Source organism: Phocoena sinus, chromosome 8, assembly GCF_008692025.1.
Source record: "Phocoena sinus isolate mPhoSin1 chromosome 8, mPhoSin1.pri, whole genome shotgun sequence".
In the NCBI taxonomy this organism is placed as follows: domain Eukaryota; kingdom Metazoa; phylum Chordata; class Mammalia; order Artiodactyla; family Phocoenidae; genus Phocoena; species Phocoena sinus.
The window spans coordinates 68871783-68888949 of NC_045770.1; the positions used below are offsets into that span (position 1 = coordinate 68871783).

General features: G+C 34.9%; 1 protein-coding gene across 2 annotated transcripts in view; it reads left to right on the forward strand.

The window, feature by feature from the left end:
• The window catches only part of PDE3B (phosphodiesterase 3B), a 176172-nt gene that overhangs the window by 127661 nt on the left and 31344 nt on the right, over positions 1-17167 (forward strand). For both annotated transcript variants that reach the window (XM_032641473.1, XM_032641474.1), the window contains exons 6-10: positions 5899-6100; positions 6656-6732; positions 13590-13741; positions 14821-14958; positions 15952-16063. In XM_032641473.1, the coding sequence (XP_032497364.1) occupies positions 5899-6100; positions 6656-6732; positions 13590-13741; positions 14821-14958; positions 15952-16063 (681 nt within the window). The remainder of the gene's footprint in view (positions 1-5898; positions 6101-6655; positions 6733-13589; positions 13742-14820; positions 14959-15951; positions 16064-17167) is intronic.

Sequence of the window (17167 nt, forward strand, 5' to 3'; positions counted from 1 at the left end):
ATAAAACACCACACTCAGACATTACAAGATACATATTTTTTCCAAGGACACATACAAGATTGATCAAAATAGACCATTTGCTGAGCTATAAAACAAGTCTCAACAAGTTTCAAAGGATTAAAATCATATATAGCGATCCGCTTCCGGAATGGCAGAGAGAGGATCTCAGTAAACTTGTTCTTCTGCTAAAACAACAAAAATAGGGGCAAAAAACTAAATTCAGTCATTTCAGAATTTTGGAAGTTAACAAAAGCCAGAGAACTAGAAGTCATCTATACAAGAGAAACTAACTACCGAACCTTGGTGAGACAGTGGGGTTCTGCGACAGCTTAATTGGGGGCACTTCCCAAACCCTCTCTCTGCCCAGCTCAGTGATACTACAGCTAAAAGCCACTAGCTTTGCAGCCATTAGAGTCTTACCTCTTTAGAAACTGCATTAAAAGCAACAACCTGATAGTACAGTAAACGTTTTGTTCAAGCTCCCTGGCAAACACTTCTACTCCCAGGGTGCTGTGGATATTTCATTTAACTCAGAGCTCAGCTCTCCAAAAACACAAACAAAAACCCCCTATACCCTATGCCAGGCAACATTGTGAGTGCGTAAGGCTGTGATTTCAACTGGGGCAAACAAGAGCTGATTGGGAATTTAAAAGGAAATCCTGGACACTAGATGACCCTGGGGAAGTGGAAAGCTCTGGCAACAGAAGAGGATAGTTTTTTTTTGTTTTTGTTTTTGTTTTTGTTTTAACAAAAGGGGCCAGAACAACTGGATATCCAAGAAAAGAATTTGGACACTTATCCCCCCACATATACTAGGCTGAGCACATGTTTATTAGGGCTGTGCACATGCCCAGGAAAGATCTGGGAAAGGTGAAGGCCCTGGTCACTCCATCTGTAGCTGACCTTGAGGTCCTGCACAAGCAGGAAGTAAAAGCTAAGGCTGTCTTGTAAACTGCCTGGAAGTTTGAAGTTGTATCTTTTCAAACAGATTCTCATCTACAGATGACATAGAGGCAAGACGTTTAAAGTAATCTTCTGTCTCATCTAAATTACACTGACCCAAGAATGGCTTCTAAGAAAGCAAGCGTAAATCAAGGAGAAAAGGGAAAAAAGGCAGCAGAGAACTCAGTGGCTACACACCTCAGAGAAAACAAAATCTACATAATGAGTCCAGGAAATCACTCAATGAATAATCAGAAACAAAAAAAGAACAAACAAAAAACCAGCAGCATAAACCTTGAGGGTGGGAGAGATCTGATATTAGAATTGTTACAACATATTATCTAAAATGTCCAGTTTTCAACAAAAAAACCATGAAGCATGCAAAGAAACAAGAAATTTTTCGCCATGTAGACAATGAAAAACAGCCAACAAAATTTCCCTGAGGAGGCTTGGATTTGGGATTTAGTTATGACTTTAAATCTGCTACCATAAATATGTTTAAAGAACTTGAGGAAACCATATCTAAAGTAAGGACAGTATGACAACAATGTCTCACCACAGAAAGAATATAAAGAATTAGAAATTATAAAATAATTTAAATAATTATAAAATAATTACCACTTCTACTCAATACTGGGTTGGAGGTTCTACTCAGGGAAGTTTAGGTAAAAATGAATAAAAGGAACATGTAAAACTATTTGCAGACAACATAATCATATATTTATAAATCCTAAGAAATTCATTAAACCTATTACAACCAATAAACAAGTTCATCAGTGTGGCAGAATACAAGATCTATAATCGATAATCAATTGTATTTCTATATACTAGCAATGAACAATGCAAAACTGAAATTAAGAAAATAATTTCAGGACTTCCCTGGTGGCACAGTGGTTAAGAATCTGCCTGCCATTGCAGGGGACACGGGTTCAATCCCTGGTCCAGGAAGATCCCACATGTCGCAGAGCAACTGAGCCCGTGTGCCACAACTACTGAGCCTGTGCTCTAGAGCCTGTGAGCCACAACTACTGAGCCTGCGTGCTGCAACTACTGAAGTCCGTGAGCCTAGAGCCCGTGCTCTGCAACAGAAGCCACCACAGTGAGAAGCCCGCCCGCTCCAACGAAGAGTAGCCCCCACTCGCCGCAGCTAGAGAAAGCCCACACACAGCAACGAAGACCCAACGCAGCCAAAAATAAAATAAATACATTTATTAAAAAAAAAATACTTGGGAATAAATTTAACAAAATAGTGCAAGACTTGTACACTGAAAACTATAAAATGTTGAAATTAAAGCAGACCCAGATTTTTTTCTTTTTTTTAATTTTTGACTACGCTGCGTGGCATGTGAGATCTTAGTTCCCCGACCAGGGATCAAACCCATGCCCCCTGCATTGGCACACAGAGTCTTAACCACTGGACCAACCAGGGAAGTCGCAGGAAGACCCATATGGAAAATATCCCATGTTCGTGGACCAGAAGACTTAATATTGTTAAGATGGCAATACTCCTTAAATTGTTCTAAATTTAGTACAAATCCTTATCAAAATCTGAGCTGGCTTCTTTGTAGAAATTTGAGAAGCTGATCTGAAAATTCATATAGAAATTCAAGGGACCCAGAGTAGCTAAAATAATCTTTAATAAAAAAAAGAAGAAGAAAACTGGGGGACTCACACTTGTAAATTTTAAAACTTACTACCAAGCTATGGCAATCAAGACAGTGACACTGGCATAAGGATATTCCAACTCAGTGGTATAGAACTGAGTCCAGAAATAAACCCTTACATGGTCAATTGATTTTCAGCCAGTGTGCCAAGGTAATTCAAAGGGGAAGAAATAGTGTTTTTAACAAATGATGTTGGGACAACTGGATAGATATACAAATGAAAAAGAATGAATTTGGAACCATACCTGTCATCATACTCAAAAATTAACTCTGAATGCTCATACACTCAAATATAAGAGTGAAACCATAAAACTTGTAGAAGAAAACATAGAAGAAAATCTCTGAGTTTGGATATTCTTAGACACCCAAAGTACAGTCCATAAATGAAACAAATTGATAATAGAGGGGGACTTCCCTGGTGGCACAGTGGATAAGACTATATGCTCCCAATGCAGGGGACCCGGGTTCGATCCCTGGTCAGGGAACTAGATCCCACATGCAAGCCGCAACTAAGAGTTTGCATGCTGCAACTAAGGAGCCTGTGAGCCGCAACTAAGGAGCTCGCCTGCCGCAACTAAGACCCAGAGCAACCAAATAAATATTTTTTAAAAATTGATAATAGGAATTCATTAAAATTAAATCATTTGTATTTACTTCAACAGACACCTAAAGAAAGTGAAAAGACAGTCCACAGGATGGGAGAAAATATTTGCAAATTACGATTTGACAATGGACTTGTATTCAGAATAGACAAAGATGTCTTAAAACTCAATGATAAACACACAACTGACCGCACTAAAAAATTGGCAAAAGATTTGAATAGATGTTTCTCCAAAGAAGGTATACAAATGGCCCTAACCACGTGAAAAGATACTCAGCATCATTAGTCATTAGGGAAATGCAAATCAAAACCACAAGGAATCATGACCTCACACCCACTATGATGTCTATAATTCTAAAGACAGTATAAGTGTTGGAAAAATGTTCAGAGGTAGGAACACTCATACATCACTGATTGGAAAGTAAAATGCTACAGCTACTTTGGAAAACAATTTGGCAGTTCAGTACTTGAACAGAGAAATAAAACTGTGCTATATTCATACATACAATTTTATATGTCATTCAAAATGAATGAACATGTGAAACATCTTTTTAAAATGTTGAGCAAGGCATAAAAGCATTTATACTATCTGATTCAATTTACAAAGTTCAAGGAAAGGGCAAAACTAAACTGTAAAGAGATAACATGTGGTATAAATATAAAGAGAGGCAAGAAAAACACTACCATAAAAGTCAAAGTAATGCTTTCCTTTAATGAGAGGGAGGGGAATTAGATATTGGACATGGGTTTCTGATCTCTGGCCATGTTTTATGTTTTAGCTTGAGTGGTGAGCATTCCTGTTATAACTTTTCTATATGTGTGTTATATTTCACAATTTAAAAGGTTTATAACAAAAACGATGAATCTGTATTGTAGAAAGTATTTTATAAGGGTTGCTGGGTTTTTCTTTACCATTTTGTCTTCTCCTCGAAACTTTTCTATGTTATATGAAATTTCTACCCTAAAATTAGGCTATCCTTTATTCTTCTCAGCCTGTTTGTCAGCGTTTCGGACACTCAGTATTATAATAGAAAAAAGAATGCTGAAAATTGGGACTTTAGTCTCCAGTTAGTAACTAACTGTTATTATTTTGACAAGAAAGATACTTCCCCTTTCTAGTCCTCGGTTTCCTCTTCTGAAACTTTAAAGTGTTTGACCGATTATTTATAAAATCTTTTCCAGCCCCAACATTATATGAAATTATAGGAGCCTCTAAACAAATCAGTTTGATAGAATAGCAGTTGGCAGCCCTGTACATGTAAAATGAAAATGCTACTTAACTCACAGGGCTATTATGAAGATTAAATAAAGTAACACATTGTATTAGTCAGGGTTTTCCAGACAAATAGAACTAATAGGATGTTCGTGCATGTGTGTATACCTACATACATACATATATACTTACATACATATACCTGGGGTGGGGAGTGATTGATTGATTGATTGACTGATGGGGATTGGCTCGCCAGATTGAGAGGGCTGTCAGGTCCAGAATTTTTAGGGCAGGCTGCCAGGCTGGAAATTCTAGCAGGAGTTGATGTTGCAGTTTTGACTCTGAAGGCAGTCTGGAGGGAAAATTCCTTCCTCTTTGGAGGACTTCAGTCTTTTCTCTTAAGGCCTCCAACAAATTGGATGAGGCCAGTCCACATTATAAAGGGCAATATGCTTTATTCAGTCTACAGATTTCAATGTTAATCACATCTGAAAAATACCTTCACAGCAACATCTAGACTGGAATTTGACCAAACAACTGGGCATGATAACCTAGCCAAGTTGACACATAAAATTAACCATCACACACATCTGTAACTATGTCTGAAAATACCATAATACCTTAACAACTGTTATTTGCTTTCCTCTCTGATTCACACTTTACTTGGATCTTTATTTCAAAATAAAGTTTTAAATCCACCTACACCTGTCCAGATATACCCTTAATTCAAGGCACCCAGCAAAGACTCTTGAGTAAATCAATAGGATTAGGGATGTATTTCTGAAGCACTCTTTTTTTTCCCTTATTTTAACACTTAGCACTTGTTTGTATTTTCCACTAGACTTTAGGTTCATTGAGTTGTAGGGATGGCATCTTTTTCTCCATTGTGAAACACTGCATGTTTTCCAGCATATAATAGGCTCTCAAATACTTGTTGAATGAATGAATGAGCTGGAAAGATGTGGATTTTTTAAGGGATCTGCTGTTGTGTTAATATAATTTTATCATATGCTTAATTTGCTTAATGCTATCAAGAACTTTGGTTCTTCAATAAAAATGAATTGTATTGTACTGAAAAATATTCAATAAAATTTGGTAAAGATGCTTTTGTTCATGTGGATAATCAAGCTGGTAGGGACACAAAATGTTAAAGACCAATTGAATTAGGAAAATTTGTGCCACACATTATGTACGTTTTAGTTATACTTTTAGTATTTACCTACTATGTGCCATCCTGCCACAGGGTGTTTATTCCACAGTCATCGATGATGACAAATATGGTCTATATTCTGCCTGAATTCGTAGAAGGTGTTGAAGATAGCTCCGTGTAGAAATCTAGTTAATCATTTAACTGTAAATACTTTGCTTTCTTTAAAGAAGGAAAATGCTCTTTATAAACACCCAAACACGGACAATAAACACATACATATCAGTACATACATACATACATATCTCTTTCTTCTCTTTCAATTTTCTAGGTACTTTACCCGGCCTGAATTCTCCCAGTCATGGACCAATGTCTGCTGGCTCTCCAACTAACCGATCGCCTATAGAATTTCCTGACACTGCTGATTTTCTTACTAAGCCAAGTGTTATTTTACACAGATCTCTGAGCAATGCACCCAATTCACCAGATTTTTATCAGCAACTTAGAAATTCTGATAGCAATTTATGTAACAGGTAAGTTTCCCAAGTGTTTACTATTTGTTTCAAAATATAGGTTATTTTAGTAAAGTATTACCAGTTTTCTTGTTCTGTATTATAACTAGATGATTAATGAATACTACGTCCTCTTCTTCATCTAGCAGTTTTTATTCTAAACAATTTTTTTTCATTTCAGTGCCATTATTCATTTCCCAGCTAAATGATCTCCATCTGAAGTGAAATATAGTGGTATTTTATCCATCATAAGATATCAGTAAATGTATGAGAATTATTTTAGTATGTACTAATTTAGTACCTATTTACAGTACCCAGTTCATATGGTGTTTGTTCTTATTTCTGCTTTAATGGTAATAAGTGTTTACCTCAGATCTCAGTGTTACTTCCAAAATATGTTATTTCCTTCATAGGGACACAGGTGCTTTCTAGGATAAAGCCTGTTAAGTTTATAGAGAGATTGGAATATTAGGATATTTTGCAGTTAAAAAATAACCAGATTTTCTGATTGTATTTAGGTAAAAAAATTTTGCCTCACTTATCATATACATATATTTATCTGTTTTATTTTATAAGCTGTGGACATCAAATATTGAAATATGCTTCAGCATCTGAACCAGAGTCTGGTACAGACTGCCACAGGGAAAAGTCAGGTGAGACTGCAAAAGTCATGTGTGTTTAAATTTAAGAACAATTTCTTACATTGTTTTTTAAAATGAATAAATGAATGAGTTTTTTAGTCTATCCATCTTTAAAATGAAGATTATAATCTTTTTTACTTCACAGAGGAGTTATTAGCAAATTATAAATAATAGATGGTGAAAGTATTTTGAAGAGTAAAAATGTGCTGTACGGATGAACATAGTCTTATGTTACGGCTAGGGTTCATAAATAGTGAGATTAACTATATTAACCTCGAAATTTAACTTGCATAATCTTAGCTCAAAAGCGTTTGCATACACTTTTAAATAATTACACAAAGGAGTTGTTTTAAAATTTAGTTAATTATATTATTCTGAAACATACCCTCAAACAAGAAATATTGTTAGTGATAAAGTTGTAGTTGTTTTATAACTTTAAAACATTGATGACTCAAGTGTCCACTAATAGTTAACTAGGTGACTCAGACCATCATATCCCCTGAAGGTAGCTAGAAAAGTTACAAGTTATTAACAATAAAAAAAATCTGCTTGAAGCCACTGAAGAACTAACAAGCTCCTCAGAATTTCCAGTATAAGACCTGGAGGAGGACAGAAATCCAAGAAAGTGAGTCTCAAGTTTGGGGCTACCAAAAGGGTGTTTGCTGCTTCCAGAGGGGCCAGTGACTGATAGAATGAGCAGTCCCTTTGGTAGCTTCATGGGACTAGGGAGACAAAGATTGGAATTGAAGGTTTGCCGTGGTAGGAGTAACTTGGTAAACTCAACAGTACTGCATCCTAAGAATAAAGGTAAACCAGAAATAGGCCCTTTCAGGGGTTATAGGTGCATATCAATCCCTTCACATACTTTAAAATTCCCCCTATTATAGTGTACAATTTAATAGTTTTGGGGTTTTACATTTTAAAGGACTAAAAAACAATAAGACGGGCTTCCCTGGTGGCGCAGTGTTTGAGAGTCCACCTGCCGATGCAGGGGACACAGGTTCATGCCCCGGTCCGCGAAGATCCCACATGCCACGGAGCGGCTGGGCCCTTGAGCCATGACTGCTGAGCCTGCATGTCCGGAGCCTGTGCTCCGCAACGGAAGAGACCACAACAGTGAGAGGCCCACGTACCACAAAAACAAAACAAAACAACAACAACAACAACAAGAAAGAAGACCAATCCTTCACAAACTTCCAAAAAAATAGGAGGGCAAACTTCCCAACTCATTCTATAAACGAGACCAGTATTACTCTGATACCATAAGCATAAGGTATCACAAGATACCTTATGCTACCTTATGATACCATAAGCATAAGCATAAGGCATCACAAGAAAATAAAACTATAGACCAACATTTCCAATATCCTTAACAAAATACTAGCACAGTGAATCTAGCAACAGATAAAATGTCATACCATGACCAATTGGTATTTATGCCAGGAATGCAAGGGTGGTTTAGCATTTGAAAATTAATCAATGTAATACACCCCATTAAAGAGGGGGAAAAATCACATGATAATCTACCTAGATGCAGAAAAAGCATTTGACAAAATCCAACACTCTTTCATGATGAAAACACTCAAACCAGTAATATCAGAGAAGTCCTTCAATCTGATAAAGGGCATCTTTGAAACAAACACAGAGCTAACATCATCCTTACTAGAGGAAGATTGATGCTTCCCCCTAAGATGAAGAATAAGAGAAGGGGGCTTCCCTGGTGGCACAGTGGTTGAGAGTCCGCCTGCTGATGCAGGGGACACGGGTTTGTGCCCCGATCCGTGAAGATCCCACATGCCGCGGAGTGGCTGGGCCTGTGAGCCATGGCCGCTGAGGCTGTGTGTCCGGAGTCTGTGCTCCACAGCAGTGAGAGGCCCGCGTACCGCAAAAAAAAAAAAAAGAATAAGAGAAGGGACATGACTCTTTTTGAATTTTTTTACAATAGCCAGGACATGGAAGCAACCTAAGTGTCCATCGACAGATGAATGGATAAAGGATATGTGGCACATATATACAATGGAATATTACTCAGCCATAAAAAGAAATGAAATTGAGTTATTTGTAGTGAGGTGGATGGAACTAGAGTCTGTCATACAGAGTGAAGTAAGTCAGAAAGAGAAAAACAAATACCATATGCTAACACATATAAATGGAATCTAAAAAAAAAAAAAGTTCTGAAGAACCTAGGGGCAGGACAGGAATAAAGACTCAGAGTAGAGAATGGACTTGAGGACATGGGGAAGGGGAAGGGGAAGCTGAGACAAAGTGAGAGAGTGGCATGGACATATATACACTACCAAATGTAAAATAGATAGCTAGTGGGAAGCAGCCACATAGCACACGGAGATCAGCTCTGTGCTTTGTGACCACCTAGTGGGGTGGGATAGGGAGGGTAGGAGGGAGAAGCAAGAGGGAGGGGATATGGGGATATATGTATATGTATAGCTGATTCACTTTGTTATACAGCAGCAACTAACACAACAATGTAAAGCAATTATACTCCAATAAAGATGTTAAAAAGAGAAAAGAATAAGAGAAGGATTTTTGCTTTCAGCACTTGTATTCGATATTGTACTGGAGGTTCTAGCCAGGAAAATTTCTAGAAAGATAAAAAAATAAAGATATCTGAGTGGAAATAAAGAAATAAAACTGTCCTTATTCACAGATCATTTGTAGAAAATTTCAAACACACACACAAACACAATTATTAGAACCAATAAACAAGTTTAGCAAAGTCACAAGATCAAAATACAAAATCAGTTGTATTTCTCTATACCAGAAATGAACCATCAAAAATTGAAATTTAGAAAATGTTTCCATTCATAATAGTATCAAAAAGAATAAAGTTAAAATAAATTTAACAAAAGAATTAGGAGATTTATAAACTGAAATCTATAAAACATTGTTGAGAAAACTAAAGAAAGAAAATTAAAGAAAAGTTAAAGAAACTAAATAAATTGAGAGGCATAGCAAACAAATTGGGAAACTCACTACTGTCAACAGGCTATTCTTCCAAATCGATCTGTAAATTCATTGCAATTCTGATCAAATTCCAGTAGGCTTATTTTGGTAGAAATTGACAAATTGGTGTTAAAATTTACATGGAAATACAAATGGCCTAAATAGCCAAAACAATTTGGAAAATAACAAATTTGGAGGACTGATACTACCTGATTTCAAAAGACACCAATAAGAAAATCAAAGACAAACCACAGACTGGGAGAAAATATTTGCAAATTATACATCTGATAAAGGTCTTATAACCATGACATATAACTCTTTAACTCAATAGTAACTCAACCAACTCAATTAAAACACAGGCAAAAGATTTTAGATATTTTGGTGAAAGACTTTTGGTGGAGGATATGAAGGATATAAATGAATGGGTAGTAAACACATGAAAAAATTATTAACATCATTAGTCATTAGGGAAATGCAGATTAATACTACAGTGAAATACCAGTAAACTCAAACCAGAATAGCTATAATCAAAAAGACAGACAATACCAAGTGTTGGCAGGGATGAAGAGAAATTGGAACTTGTGCATTGCTGATGGGATTGTAAAATGGTAAACCCACTTGGGAAAACATTTTGACAGTTTCTTTAAAAGGTAGACATGGAGACTTCCCTGGTGGTCTGGTGGTTAAGACTCTGTGCTTCCACTGCAGGGGGTGTGGGTTTGATCCCTGGTTGGGGAACTAAGATCCCACATGTGGTGCGGCCAAAGAAAACACAAAACACAAACAAACAAAAAAGTTAGACATAAATTTACCGTATTACCCAGCAGTAACATGGATAAGAATTTACTCAAGAGAAAACATATGAGCACTCAAAGACAGGATTATGAATGCTTATGACATCATTATTCATGATAGTGCTAAACTGGAAAAGATCAAAATGTCCATCAACTTGTAAATGAATAAATATCACGTGGTATATCCATACAATGGGATTCTGTTTAACAAAAGAAGAACAAACTGCTGATACATGCTACTACGTGGATAAACTTCCAAACATTATTCTAAGTGAAAAAAACTAAGCTAAAAAGATTATATATTGTTTGATTCTATTTATATGAAATTCTAGAAAAGGCAAATTTATAGAGACAATAATCAGAATAGCAGTTGCCTGGGGTGAAAATAAGGATGAACTGTAAATAGGCATAAGGGTACTTTTTGAGGTGATGAGAATGTTCTAAAACTAGACTGTCATGCATAGAGAGCAGACTTGGGGTTCCAAGAGGGAGGAGTTTGGGGGAGACATGTGGTGGGAGGTTTGGGTTAGTAGATGTAAAGTATTATATATAGAATGGATAAACAACAAGGTCCTACTGTACAGCACAGAGAACTATATTCAATATCCTATGATAAACCATGATGGAAAAGAATATTAAAATGAATGTAGGATTTCCCTGGCAGTCCTGTGCTTAAGACTCCACACTTCCACTGCAGGGGGCTCGGGTTCGATCCCTGGTCAGGGAACTAAGGTTCTGCATGCCACACAGCGTGGCCAAAAAATAAAAAAAATAAAAATATAATGTATATATATGTATAACTGAATCACTTTGCTGTACAGCAGAAATTAACACAACATTGTAAATCAACTATACTTTAATAAAAAAAGACTTTTTTGAATCTAAAGACCAAAGCAATCAGGTGTTTTGAAGATAATGATGATAACAAAAATTCTGGGCCAAAAAAACAACAAACAAAAAAACTAGATTGTCATGAATATTGTAGAAGTCTAAATTTTCTAAAATTATTGAATTATACACTTACTCTGAGTGGGTTTTATGGCATGTAATTATACTCAATAAAGCCTTTTAAAAACCACAACAGATTATTAATTCTCACAGTTCTTTGCATTGACTGGTCTCAGCTGGGAGATTCTCACTTGAGGGCTGTCATGTAATTGCAGTCAGATATTGGCAAGGGTGACAGTCATCCAAAGGATTGATTGGACTGAGTTTCCAAGATGTCTCATGTGTCTGCTGGCTATTGACCAGTCCATTTAAATATGACCTTTCTCTGGTCTTCTTCCAACATTTTGGCTGGAGGCCAAAAGAGGAGGCTATGAAAGCTGCCAGTCCAGTTAATGGCTCAACCCAGACCAGACAGAGTTGTCATTTCTGTCATATTCTGTTAATCAGAGCAGTCATGTGGCCTGTCCAGATTCCAGGGGGTTGGGAAATAAATGCTCTCTTGATGGAGCAATAAGAATACATTTCAAAAGAATGCATGTGGGATAAGAGATAGTGCTGTGGACATCTTTGGAGAAGAAATTGCTATATTTATTTCATCTGTTTTTCTTATTATCTGTAAGATACAGTTATTAGGAATTTAGATCATTAAAAAGTAAATCATGTACTTCAAATGTCAACAATTTTTGGATTGACAGCTATTTTAGAACATAATTGTAGTTAGTGCCTTAACTTACCAAGAACAGTTGAATAATCTGAATTTTTAAATTTTCTTAAAATAAAGTGTGTTTATTTGGAAACATTTGAAAAGTAATATTTTCCAAAGGGTAATACTTCCTGATCATGATCAGTTAATGATTTTTTAGTATATTCAGTGTGTTAGGTTCAGATTTGACTGACAGTTATTGATCACCTATTATGTGTAACATCTAGTAAAATAGGTGTTATTATCCACATTCTACAGGGGGGAAAGCTTGCCATTATTAAGTACAAAAATCAGGATTTAAACCTAGTTATTCTGAAAGAACATCTGTATGTGTATAACTGAGTCACTTTGCTGTACAGCAGAGATTGGCACAGCACTGTAAATCAGCTAGACTTCAATAGAAATCAATAAATCAATCAATCAACCAACCAACCAACCAACCAACCAACCTAGTTCTTCTGAAAGTCAACTCGAATGAATACTCTTAAAAACACTTATTTTTTTAAAAATCCCTACATATTGAAAAATAAATAAATCCTAGGTCTGTGGCTTGACGAATTTTCATACATCTAATATACATATGTAATCAGCACCCAGATCAACAAACAAAATATTACCAGCACCTCCTCTCATGCCCCACTTCCAGGAATCTCCCTCAAAGATAATGTTGATCCTGTCTTTCAATACTCATGTGTGTCAATTTTGATATGTTTTTGAACTTTTCATAAAGAGAATTGCAGAGTATATACCTTTGTGTCTGGCTTCCTTAACTTGACATTGTATTTTTAAAAATCATCCATATTGGTGCATGTGATTGTAGTTTCTTCTGTTTGCTCTGTAGTGTTCAATTGTGTGAATACACTACAGTTTGTTTATTCTACTGTTGGTGTGTTTTGGGAAAGTTTCCTGGTTAGCATATTACAAATAGAACAAGTAAGAATATTTTTTTGCATATGAGTGAATGAAATGTAGCTACCAATGTTGCTTCCCTTTTCCATGTAATTTGGGAAAAAGAGTATTACTAATCACATTGGTAGAGAAATAACTCACAATTCATAACATTGTTCTAATTTTTAGATGTGCCTTAATCTCATCCATAATTATGAGTTTAGAATTTTCATATCCAAAACTCAAACAATTTCAGGTATTAGAAGTAGTTTACATGAAATTGGTTTTAAAAAAATTTCCTACTGAGAGGGACTGACATTTTCAGTTTCTCACTTTTATAATGAATTTCCACCCTCTCTTTCATCCATGAGTAGCTATATCAGGTGAAATATTGCCTGAGCACAAGGTACCTGGGTCAGCTGGTCCAGCAAGATACAACTTAATTGTGTCATTAATTTAGATTGAATGCCAGTATGGTTCGATTTATCTGAATACTTTTTACAAATTCTTCTTATAAAACTGTTCATATAGGACATGTTTTATTCTTGTTTATTACTTTAAATACTTTCTGAAAGGTGATGAAGACAATACCGTTTTCTCAAAAGCATCATTCAACCTTACGGAAGCTCAACAAGAAATGGAAACAGAGAACAGAGACTGCAGAAAATTACTTTGGGAAGGTGATAATCACCTAAAAGAAGAGGCACAGAATGAAGAGCAACCAAATGTAAAAGATAAATTTTCAATATGATTATGTAAAGGTGAAATGTATTATTAGTTAGTACTAAGCTTATTATTTTTGCCCAGAACAAGGTTTTTAATATAATGATTTAAAAAAATTTTTTACTGAAAAGTCACTATTAACACCTGAAAATAGAGTTTCTTTAAATAAATGAGGAGTTTGGGATTAACATATACATACTACTATATATAAAATAAACAACCAGGACCTACAGTATAGCACAGGGAATGCTACTCAATATCCTGTAATAGCCTATATGGGAAAAGAATCTGAAAAAGAATAGATATATGTATATGTATAACTGAATCACTTTGCTGTACACCTGAAACTAACACAACACTGTAAATCAACTATACCCCTATTAAAAACAAAAAAAAGAAAGAAAACCTTGGGTTAAAAATAATTACTTTTAAACTCATCATCCTAGAATAACTAAGTGCGTTCATTTTAAAATGGACACATTTATTTGGTTTTATAGTCAATATATTACTTTCTATGCTGATTTTTTCTTCATTGTATGTGTTAAAATATGAAAAAATAAAGTATGTGCATAGTCATTAAAAACAAGGAAAATAACCTACTTATAATTGTAGGGGGTTTTTTGTTCTTAATATTGTTTTTGCTCTTAAAGTTCAAAATCTAAGCTTTTTAGGGAAAAAAAATCCATCCATTTCTTTTGGGAAGTTATCCTAGTAATAAATGTCAGTTTAAGGATATAAGTTTCTATTATCCTTTGATACCTGTAACTTCCAAAATGAAAATAATGGATTTTAGATTTGTGTAGTGTTTTGGAAATATAATAGTCTTATTTATAAAAGTAGTGTAAAGACCAATAAGTCTTTTGATGCCTAGAAGACATGTTTATATTTGTCTGAAGATAACATTCTACAAAGAGAATTAATAGGAAGTACAGTTTATATTTGAGAATAACCATTATAGAAAATAATATTGACCATTTTTATAGTGTTCATTTATAAGTGTTCTCATTTAGCTATGGATTTAACAATATTTATAAAAAGTAAGGTTAAGTTGGTATGTTTTTTTTTTTCCCCCTACATGTACAGATTGAACAAGAAGCATCACGGGACCTGATTTTAATAGAAGATTATGACTCATTAATAGAAAATATGAGTAACTGGAATTTTCAAATTTTTGAACTTGTAGAAAAGATGGGAGAGAAATCAGGAAGGATCCTCAGTCAGGTTTGTTTCAAACCCCTGCTGCTTTATTATAAGTTACTTTTTTCTTGAATCTTTATAAAAAGCAAAATCTAAAGATGTATAATACTGGTTTAGGTACAAGTTCAACATTGTTCATTGAATTATTTTTTTTCACAAATGAAATTTTCAATAGAAAATTTGAAAAGAGAAACCTGGATATATAAACCCATATATATATAAACAAATATATTATTATGTATATAAAGTATTTCATAATTATATATATATTTATATGAAAAGTAGTTTATTTGCCCATAATAATGGGATTTAATTTACACTAAAGAAGTAATAAAGATTTACTTTTTATTAAATCTTGAGGTTGAAAAGGACATGAAAGGTGATCTAGTTCTTTGGACTGAAACTTATGCTTCATCGTTTTCACCGGTCCTCCCTGTGCTTTACCCAAGGCCAAATGGTCCATTTCATGCTAGAACCATGGAAAAATATTTCCATTTTACCACCCAGACTCAAAGTTCTTCCTGGTGGGTCCACACAGCAGCATCAGATTAACCTTCCTGAAATATTACTCTCATTAACTCCCAAGTATCTTATTTATGAAATGTGAGAACATAAAGATAAATTATGTGGAGGACACACAATTTATCACATTGAATTCTTTAGGGACAGAAATGTGATAAATATATTGTCCTGACTTCTTTTAACACCTAGGACTAGAATAGAATACAATTCATATGCCTTTCAATAAATTGTGAATGAAAAGCTAAAGAGAAGAGTGGAAAAATTTCAAACCTGGGACATGATATTATAATCATTCTTTGGTTTTCAAGGGCTTTAGGGCAGTATCTTCCTTTTTCATATTTCGGAAAGAATTCATTATAGGGAAGTTTTTAATAAATTACTTAAGTTAAAGGCATATACATGGTTAACTTTCCCAAATGCAAATCACAAAAACATATTCAACTAGAAATAGAAATTCCGATTTTTAAAGCGAACTTTCTTTTAATTGACATGTAGGTTATGTATACCCTATTTCAAGACACTGGCTTATTGGAGGTATTTAAAATTCCTACTCTACAATTCATGAACTACTTTCGTGCATTAGAAAATGGTTATCGAGACATTCCTTGTAAGTATTAAAATATATGATTTAAGTTGAAATAATACTGGTTTTGAAATTCTTTATAAATTCCCTTCAGATAGTCCCTTAAACACTTTTAAAATTGCATGTTTGGAAAAGTTGGAAGATAGTAATTTAAAAAGAAAATCTACATCCTCCTACCCAGAGTTAACTGACTACTGTTAACATTTTGGTAAGGGACTTCCTTGGAGGATTGGTGGTTAATACTCCATGCTCCCAATGCACGGGGTGTGGTTTCGATCCCCCGTCAGGGAACAGGCCATGCGGTGCAGCCAAAAAATTAAAAACAAAACCCAAAAAAACCCATTTTGGTATATATCCTTCAAGACTTTTTTTTATACATACTTATTTTTTATGAAGTGAATCATAATACCTATTTATAATCTGCTTTTTCATGTAATATAGTATACATCTTTCTATGTTAACAATTATTCATATGAGTACCTTTTCAAATGTTTGGTAATTTTAAGTCATGAGTTTCATAAATTTCTTTACTTTAAAATGTTTAAAATTTATCCATAGAATTCATTTTTTAACTGTGTCCTGATTTGTGGAATAATTTTGTTTGTTTTTTGGCCACACGGCTTGTGGGATCTTAGTTCCCCGACCAGGGATTGACCTTGGTCCTCGGCAGTGAGAGCAAGGAGTTCTAACCACTGGACCGCCAGGGAATTCCCTGTGGAATAATTTTTAATGGCTATTTGATTTTATGATACAATAGAATTTTAATTTTATATTAGGAAAAGGTACAATTTTATGTGTTGATCATTCTACAGTTTACCTCCAGGTGGACACACTTTTGGGAAATATAGAGAGAGCAAATTATTCTTAAATTGGCCTCATAAATAATGGTGTTGCTTAATAATTTAATGTGTGTTATATGTACTATAATTACCACTTACAAAGTAGGCATTTTGAAAAGTGGCTGAATTTTATAAATGGAATAAAGTGATATTTTAAGGTGGACTTCAAGGGCAGGGGGATGGAAAAAAGAAAGCCATGGTGGGGAGTTTTCACGGTCACCTCCAATTAGGATATATTGGTTAAGACAAGAGCCTCTGGGGAATTCCCCGGCAGTCCATTGGTTGGGAC